This window comes from Juglans regia, chromosome 4, assembly GCF_001411555.2.
Source record: "Juglans regia cultivar Chandler chromosome 4, Walnut 2.0, whole genome shotgun sequence".
In the NCBI taxonomy this organism is placed as follows: domain Eukaryota; kingdom Viridiplantae; phylum Streptophyta; class Magnoliopsida; order Fagales; family Juglandaceae; genus Juglans; species Juglans regia.
This window is the reverse complement of record NC_049904.1, coordinates 25048141-25057885: the sequence shown is the minus strand read 5'-3', so window position 1 is coordinate 25057885 and position 9745 is coordinate 25048141. Positions and strand designations below refer to the sequence as shown.

General features: G+C 33.6%; 1 protein-coding gene across 1 annotated transcript; it reads left to right on the top strand.

Annotated features, from left to right (window-relative positions):
• Positions 1 to 1805: 1805 nt before the first annotated feature.
• LOC108982643 (cysteine synthase-like) lies at positions 1806 to 3625 on the top strand. The gene is made up of 4 exons (XM_018954080.2): positions 1806 to 1883; positions 2661 to 2720; positions 2873 to 2953; positions 3536 to 3625. The coding sequence occupies exons 1-4, from the start codon at positions 1806 to 1808 to the stop codon at positions 3623 to 3625; spliced, it is 309 nt and encodes a 102-aa protein (XP_018809625.2).
• The last annotated feature ends 6120 nt before the right edge of the window (positions 3626 to 9745 follow it).

Sequence of the window (9745 nt, the reverse complement as noted above, 5' to 3'; positions counted from 1 at the left end):
TTCTTGCAAGCAATTTCGTGTACCAAACCGTGTACCAATGTTAAATGTAAGGCATTCTTTTATTTATTTTTATAATAAAAAAAGTTATGTGAGTGTTGATACGCGATTTGGTGCGCCAAACCGCTTGTACCTAGCAAATCCCAAAAAAAAAAGAGTAAAGAATCTAGTGAATGTGGGTGTGGGTGTAAATGGGAACTTGCTACACCTCCTACGTGGTGGCATTTGATTAGCTGGTGTTAAATTTGGGTTTTCACCCAACAGGTTGCTAGCTTCTCCTATCCCAGAATGTTAACGTCATGAAAATTATGAACTTAAACGAATACCGTTCGCATTTCTCTCCCTATATTACCAATGGAAAAGTCTACTATGCCGCCCAAATGATACCGCTCGGTTTGATCGCTCAATGTTTTTTTTTTATCGAATGATGAAGAAAGTGATTTTAAATATATTAATGTATTTTTTTATTTTTTAAAAATATTTAAATACATTAAAAAAATGTTAAAAAAAAAACAAAAAAACTAGTTTAATAACTAGCGATCAAACCGAGCGGTCCCGAGTAGCACTGCTCTTTACCAATCTTGCTGAAAGCTAACAGCTATAAAATTTAAAATTTAACTATAGAACTATAGAACAGTGATTGAAATTCTCATTTCATGTGTATTTAGCCGTTGTATCAGTATCCTCTTATAAATATACTCCAAAATTTAAAATCTCGTCTCTATAGGGAGAAAGAAATACACCGACTCGGAAGAGAAGAATTAATAGAATCAGAGAGAGAGAGAGATAGAGAGCGACGAAAATGTTAGAGTGTGAAAGATTTTGGACTAGAAGAGATAAGCGGAGAGACGGAAAGAATCGAGATGATGATGCAACGGGAACAACGGCTACGAAAACGGGGTGTTGACATCGGCATTGGCGGCGACGATGTCCACGACCATGACGTTATCTTCATCCATGAAAAATGAGCAAGCTCAGGGGTTGAAGACGTACTCCAAGAACCCATGGGGGCGGTAGAAGTTCCATTACGAGAAGACTCCCCGTGTCTCCTCCCTTATTCCCACGACAAATCCGTTTCATAGGTTGGGGTTTCTTTTTATTTTTCTTTTTGATGTTTGTGTTTTGGGCTTTTTTGTTCCTTCGCAATAGTCTAGAGCTGTTCCTGACTCCCTTTTGAGCTTTAAACCCATATCTATTTGTAGCATATGTGTTTTGATTTCCTTTGAGATTCACCGGTACAAATTCCACTTCTTATTAATATAATAGGAGAGAGTGTGGTCAAAAATATTTTTAAAAGCTACACCTAAATTATATGTATTTTTGGATGACTAAGGATCAAGGTGTCAGTAGCACATATTGCAGAAATCAGTTCAGAATTGTGTGATTTTGAGAATTTAATAAGTGTACTTTACATATATAAAAAAATAAGTGTACCTGTTTTTCTGAGAGCCAGCACCACTAAGTTCAATCACGGATAAGACTATTAAGTCATGCTTTCAGAGAGCACTTCAATCACAAATTCTCGTAAACTCAAAATTTATCTATTTTTTAAAACCAGAATGAAGATTTTCCATTTATAGTTAAATTAATATCAGTTTTTGTTTTGAGATTTCTTTAATTGGGATAGAAGTTGTGCATTTGAGTAGTCAAATCTCTTGTAGAACTTGGCTGCCATTAATTTGTTCATTAGTTGTAGCTTCATATCTGGAATTTAGTAATGCTATATAACTTATTTGGTTTGGATTTATTCTCAAATAACAGTTCTCTAACTGTAGTCTTTGCTCTTCATACATGTTCATGTTAAAGGCATGCATTTGATCCAAGCTATCGGTGCTGGTATTATCCCTACTGTTCTGGATGTCAATGTGCTTGATGATGTTCTTGGTGCTTGTTTCATGATTGTGTTATATTTTTCACGGAAAATAGTAAAATACTAGCACATTTCAGAACCTATAATTTGTAGGAAATGCAAGTACAATGGTCTAATCCATTCTTCTCCTTACGGTTACTATCAATAAATAATATAATCATTATGGGTGAGTGGATTTTGATATGAAAGGCAAGAGGACCAGGCTACATAAAAAGGATGATGAGGAGTTAATCTAAGAGTGTTTTTTCGTATTTCCCAGTCTTAAGAGGATTGTCTGTTTCCAAGTTTATTTCATTTTAATCCCATGCATTCAAAAGATCATTTAACTAGTGCTTTTGAAGAGGCATATCATTTAAGCTTACCTTGCATCTCCAATTTCTTTATAATATTAAGCGGTTTAATGTAATGTACACACTTGATTCTTTTTGGCTGCTTTCTGAAGTCTATTCCACAAAAGAGCAAATCGAGATTTGTATTTTGTTCAAGTCCAAAAAAAGTTTATCTGCCAATCTTGAAATTATCAAAAATAGAAAAACATCTAGAAGACCTTGTTTATATTTGTTATACTGTCTCTATTAAACAATACTTTTTTTTTCTTTTTATTAGTGTCTCTGTTAAACAAGACTTGGTTAGGATATATCAGATAACTGATATTGCCATCCAAACAAAATAGCAGACACCTGCATTATTACAGTTTTAGAAGATTCAAAAGAGAAACATTGCAAGTTCTTGTCAGCTACAAATGCAGATGTGAATCTCCTATCTGACTCCTGATATTTGGGTGACTTTTCAGATATCAAGTGAGGAAGCTATTGAAACTGCTAAGCAGCTTGCGTTGAAAGAAGGCTTGTTGGTATGGTAATTAATAATGATCAGCTTTAATGGTTCTCTAAGAATTTATTACAGTCCAATTTTGTTAACGAGTACTATTGTGAGTCCTTTTGTTGTTGTTATCTTATGAGCATCCACTTCTATGCTGAACGTGGGGGAATTGTTTTTTGGCAGGTGCGGATTTCATCTGGTGCGGCGGCAGCTGCTGCAATAAAGTTGGCACAGAGGCCAGAAAATGTTGGAAAGCTCATTGTTGTAGGTCTAATTTCCTTCTTCAAATTGCTATACAATTACAACCCCTTCTGTTCTTCATTCTCCATATTATGATGGTGTGCCTATATTGATTTAGTGCTTGAAGGGGGGGTGTACTTTCAAAGGACTCCAGTCCAATCTGAAGTAATAACATAATCTTTTAAAAAAGGAATTAAAAAAAGAATTCACAACAATTTGGTAACTGCACTGTCCTATTACTTCAATGTCATTCCTAGGAGGATCAATTTAGCCAACCTGGATCGTACTTAATTCATGCCTATGGTTGAGTATGTGCATGGTGTTCAGGTAAAATAAAATTTTATTGTAAAGAAAAAGGCATAACCCAGGTATACAAAAGTTATACAATGAGAACACCTAGTTACAAGAAAGAACTATAAATGGGGAAACAGCTATATGTTTTCTGTCTGTCAGGACCAAAACGGATCCATTTTTCGCATTCGGGTCATTTATGCTTTGTTGTTGCTATGCCTAGACTGAGATTTTTGAGTGTGCTTAGATGGCTTAGAAGTTAGAACTTTTCATGTCTGCATATACTGATCTGAATCCATTTCGTTTGCGATGCAGGTGGTTTTTCCTAGTTGCGGAGAGCATTATCTATCTTCCCCGCTCTTTGACTCCATCAGGCGTGAGGTAGAAAACATGACTTATGACTGAGGTGTTACCGAAAATATCTGATTGAATAAAAATTACGTCCTCTTTGGGAACCAATTTGGGATTTTTTATTCTTGAAGGGAAGGTTCGTGCAAGAAGTAAGATAAAAGAGGGTAGTATCTCAAAACTAATCTCTTTGAACGATTTTGATTTCACTTATAATTCTTGAGTTGCAATCTCACAGATTCTGTATATTGGGTTTTTTTCTTTCCATTTGCAGAAAATGTAGAAAAAAAAGCATAGACATCGTAGCCGTTTCAGGGTTGTGCGAAGAAAAAGATTATGCTGCAAGGACTTTGATGGTACCTCCAAAGAGTGTATTGAAGAGACCCACAACCCCATGGAGGTAAGGCGATTAACTATGATGAAGAAGAGGAGGGTAAATACGCCGTTCATTTTGTTTTCTAGTAACCTTTCTGCTTGATGATTTTCGATGTTATTCATTTTCTTTGTTTGGTGTAAATTAAACTCATGCTGCTTATTGGTGCAAAAATAATTTCCAAGTATTCAACATAACATCAACGAGGCCTGATGTTCGAATTAAGAGGAGTTTATGCAGCCAGACATTAACGTTAAGATGGGATAAATCTTTATAAACTTGTTGAAGTTGTTCATCTCTATTTTGAAATTATGCTTGAAACCCTTTCTTGTATAATAAATATTATATATGACTATTCATTAAAAAAAATATATTGTATACAAGTTTTTGTCTGTGAAAGCATTACTTGGGATGCAACTCCATTTAGTGGAATTTACTCGATGCTCCTTCCAACCAAGTATGAAAGAGTTTGGGGCAACATAGGGCATACTCTATGCTTTGGGTTCGTATTATATATGTTATATAGTTTCTTCATTTCCTTTGCCATTTTCGAAAAATGAAATTTGCTTTTCTTTATTCTGTGTCGAAAATGGTTGGTTAGCGACTTTCTTTGTAAAAATGATGCTCTCATCGAAGATTTTATGTTGGTGCAATAGAGGTATGAATTTATTTGTTCTATTATGCTTTAATAATATCCTAATATTGGTATTTAACAACTGTGTTTTTTTTTAGTCAAATCTTATGGTCACTCAAATTAGCAATGTACATCGATTGAAATATGATATAAAAAAAAACATAGATAAAACCAACACCACAAACATACAACCATGAACAATATTCAAAACAACAAAGACCACTACCATGGATCCATGGTATGACCACCACAAACAATACTCAAAATTGATCAAAGTATAATACTGTGGCAACCCCACCACCACAACAATTAAACTTTCATACATTCAAAATCAACACCAACATCACAAATAATATTTAAACCTACAAATATACTTAGAACTCTACTACTTAAGTACAATGAATCCAACACAACTTGTTCAGCATCAAATGTAAATTTACTAAAGCTTTATTCTCTTAATATGAATTTAAGTTGACTTTCAACCCCACATGTCCAATATATCCAATTCACATAATGTTGACTATAATCCTCACAAATATACTTGGATCATACAACTAAGTGCATGGTCTAGTAGAGTTAGTTTTTTAATCCTCACAAAATTTGAATGTACAATTAATTAGAGGCTGTAATGTAATCCTAATGGGTGAAAAGTGTGAAATTCTCTAAGATCATTTCAGTGCAATTAGTATAATATTCTTTATTACGTTATGTTTTAATAATATTTTTATGTTGATATCATATAGAATATGCTAGTTGTTTTAGTTGGTTCTATACAGCTGGAAAAGAATATTTGGAGTAGAAATTACCAAAAGTCTAAAGCTGTCTTGCTTAAGATCAGTGCCATCAAGGTATGAAATTTCTTTATTATGCTATGTTTTAATAATATTCTTATATCGATAGATTTATTTTCTATATTCTTATATTCGTATTTATATAAATACGATATATATTTTTAAATAGACTTAGGAGGTCAAAATTGTTATAGGCTTTTATTGACCCGCAATGATTGAGAATTTTTACATTGCTTTTAAAGGTTACAACTTGAAACCTTTAATACTTTTGATAAACATTTCCACCCTCCATTTTTTTTATAGAATATATTTATTGTTAATATTTTCTCCACTTTTTTTTTTCTCTCATTCTCTTCACTGCTCGCTTCCTCACCTTCTTCTTCTTCTCTTTGTTCCTCTTCTTCATCCTCTTCTTGTTCTCCTTCCTCTTCTCTCCTCTTCCTCTTCCTATTCTTCTTCCCCTTAGTCTTTGTCTTCGTCTCCATATGCGTATTCATCTTCATAATCTTCCTTTTCCTCTCCTTTTTCTTCTACTTCTCATTTCTTTGGTGATAGCCTTTCTTTGTTGAAAGGGTGGAACAACCACTGTTAAGATCTTCTTTTAGTGCAATAGAGGAGGTATATAGATTTATTTATTCTATTATGCTTTAATAATATTTTAATCTTGGTATCAAAAGTGTTCCCTTTTTTTAATCAAATCTTCTTATAGATCAAATTAACAATGTATACCAGTCAAAATATGATACAAAATATAGAAAACAATAGACAAAATCAACACTAAAAATCCACAACGATGAACAATATTCAAAATAATAAAGTCCACCACCATAGATCCATGGGATCACCATACCACAAATAATACTCAATATGAAAATACACCACTGCACCACTACAAGAACAAAATATTCGCAGTTTCAAGATCAATGGCGCAAAGCCACCACCACTAATAATATTTAAAACTATGAATTTATTTAAAACTCTACTATTGAAGTATAACAAATTGAACATTGCATGTCCAACATATCGAATTCACATTATATACTCATATTGGATGATACAACTAAGGATTAATATGATTTAGTTTTTACAATGTGAGTGTACAATGAATTAAAGGTTGTGATCTAATACTTATTGGGCGGGCTATGGATTAAGTAGGTTCTCCAACATCGAGAAAGAATACTTAGAGTGAAGATTCCCAAATGTATGAAACTCTCTCGTTGAAGATCTTTTAGTGCAATCAAGATATGGGATTCTTTGTTATGCTATGTTTTAATAATAATCTTGTATTGATGTTATATATAGACTATGTTAGGTTTTTTAGTGGCTTGATTAGTAGGCTTATTGCACTCAGTCGCTCTATATATCTGTTCACCACATCTGAAACATCTAATATTAAAGTTAGAACTCTAACCTTGTGGTTGCTGGGTGGGACGAGGTTCTTGAGGGCGAACTGCTCGGCTGCTTTGATCGCTTCTTATCACTGGCCTCATGTTCTGTTGCTTCTCTACGACGAGTGCATGCTGATATGCTTCAGAAACTATCCATAGCGCGTGAAGGCTGATGACATCTTGCAAGGACTGCCGTAATACTCCTAAATACCGCGCCACCATATGCTCTTTTGTCTCATATAGATCATTCCAGGCTATTAATTGATATAACTCTTTCGTGTAATCATCAACTGAACTCGTGCCCTGTCTCAATGAGTGAAGTCGTTGAAACAAAGTTTGAGTGTAGCCAAAAGGAAGGAAGTGTCCCTTCATCTTCATATTCTCCCAATCAGTAATCTTGGTCTTGCCTTGCTGGTATCGTGATTGCCTCAATTGCTCCCACAACGCAGATGCTCTACTTTTGAGTTTGATGACGACCAGTTTCACTTTGACATGATCTAAGATTTCCTTATAATAAAAAATCCACTCCACTTCATTCAACCAATCAATGAACCCTTCAGCCTATAAAGTATCAAAAAACTCGAGCAGATCCATTCTGAAATTGGGGTCCCCGTGACACTCCTCCCGACCATGGTGCTCCCAAAATAGAGTACAGTTGTGATACAAGTTTTCGAAACTAGATTTAGACTCTTGATCATAAGTCTGACCCTCCAGGTTTTGCGTCTCTAGACGCTGGGATAAGTCTGCTATTTGCCTTTGTGAATTTGCAATCATCGTGTCTTACACGTTATGATCGCGGGGAGAGACTTCCTCATTCGAAACTTGTCCATGTCGACCATGACCTCTACCACCAGCCATGCAAACTGACGATAATTCACCCCAGGAAAGTGCTATAGCTTTGATGCCAACTGACGCCGGATCAAAATAAAAGATTATTCTGAACGCTTGGTAAAAAACAGAAGTTAGAGATTGAGATTGAGAAAAATTACAAATAGAGAGAAACTCTGAGATTAAGGTTTTAATATAAAAATAAATAAATCATCATCTCTGTAGCTCACAAGATGAATTTAAATAGCTAACGAAAATGGAAAATTAGTAATTAAGGCCAAACAATAAAATATAGAATAATATAATTATGACTAAGATCTAACTTAAGAATCTGGAATAAAATTGTTACTAAGGATACACATTACCATAAAAGAAAATTAACCGAAAATGAAATAGTTGACTAAAGTTGATGTTTTAGAGGTAAAGACGGCTAATTTTTGGAATCAACAAGGGGCCCACCAGGCAAAGCATGGTGGCCATGATGTGTGCATTGAATAGAGCTTTTCGAATTGGAGTCATATGTGCGATTCTGACACCTATAACCAAAGTTATAGTTAAAATACAGATGCCGCCACTTCTCCTCGCTCAGCCAACCAAGATATAAGTTTCCTCACTCAACCGAGGAATAAGTCTCCTCACCATCCAAGGTATAATTCTCATCGCCCAAATCTGTCACTCCTTGCCAAATTCTTTATCTCTTTTCGTCAGTTTTGCGTTGGTTTACCTTCTCGAAGTAGTCTAGTACTTTTAACATCACATCTGTTAGCTGAGCCTCATCGGCCTCGGATTCTGACTCAGATCACCCTACATCAGATTGCCAAAAGTCTAAAACTGTCTCATTAAAGATCTTTCGTGTTATGATTCTTTATTACGCTATTTTTTAGTATTATTCTTTGATAATTTCTTACATTCTTATATTGGTTTCACATAGATCATGCTAGTTGTTTTCGTTGGTAGATAGGTAATTATTGCACTATCACTTGTGCATAAAAGCCCATCTTGCTAAATGGGTGGAACAACCACTTTTAAGATGTTCTTTTAGTGCAATAGATGTATAGATTTATTTATATTATGTTTTAATAATATTCTAATATTGGGATCAAACTTGCTCAAGTTTTTTAGTTAAATTTTCTGATTGTTCAAATTAACAATATACACCGATCAAAACATGATACCAAAAATAGAAAAAATAGAAAAATCCAACACCAAAAAATACACAACCATAAACAATATTCAAAATAAAAAAAATTAACCACCATGGATCCATAGGGCCACCACACGACAAATAATACTCAATAGAAAAATACAACTCCACCACCACAATAAAGAATATACATAGTTTCAAAATCAACGCCAATACCACTAATAATATTTAAAACTACGAATTTATCTAAAAATCTACTACTAAAGTATAACAAATCTAACACCACTTGCCTAAAATATCGAATCTACATAATGTTGACTCATCTTAAATGATACAACTAAGAATTAGCATGGTCTATTTTTTACTTCTGAGGGTTAGTAATTAGTTTTCAATGATATTGTATATGAGACAATATTACAAATATCAAAAGATAAAAAGATATTGCAAATTTATTAATAGTTAAAATAAAGATTTGAAATGAATAGAAATTATCAAAAAAATATAAAAAAAATAGATAAATTGATATATACTATATTGTAAAAATTATTAGGTAAAATAGAAAAAAGTGAATTTTGTTGATATATTTTAGAGAACAATATACAAAAACAATTGGGAATGCTCTTAGTAGGAGGAAAAAAATTGATTATTGGTCGGATTTTACAATAAAAAACCATTGTAATACAACTCAAGCCTCATTTCTTAGGAACTAACAACTTCAACCATCAAATTTCTATATATTAAAACAATTAAAGGTTGTTCCACCTAATGATAATAATGTCTTTAAACTATACCCCGGCGTGGGCTTGATGGCTAGACGAGGTGGGTTGGGTGGATGAATTTTAAGAAACTAAAATGTTAAAGTTTTAATTTGGTGGCTAGACGTGCACTCAATCATTTTATTATATTTTTATAATAGATTCGATTATTATTCTGATAATAACTCACCACTTCAGTATTTACAAATTAGTGTAATTTAACCAATAGTGATTCACCATTTTGAATTACTAGCATTTTTTTTT

Excerpts from the sequence above, each read along its gene's own strand:
- LOC108982643 (XM_018954080.2), top strand. The coding sequence starts at position 1,806 with ATGCATTTGATCCAAGCTATCGGTGCTGGTATTATCCCTACTGTTCTG. Across the intron at positions 2,721-2,872 it reads CGTTGAAAGAAGGCTTGTTG|GTGCGGATTTCATCTGGTGC; the intron begins GTATGGTAATTA and ends GTTTTTTGGCAG. Across the intron at positions 2,954-3,535 it reads ATGTTGGAAAGCTCATTGTT|GTGGTTTTTCCTAGTTGCGG; the intron begins GTAGGTCTAATT and ends TTTGCGATGCAG.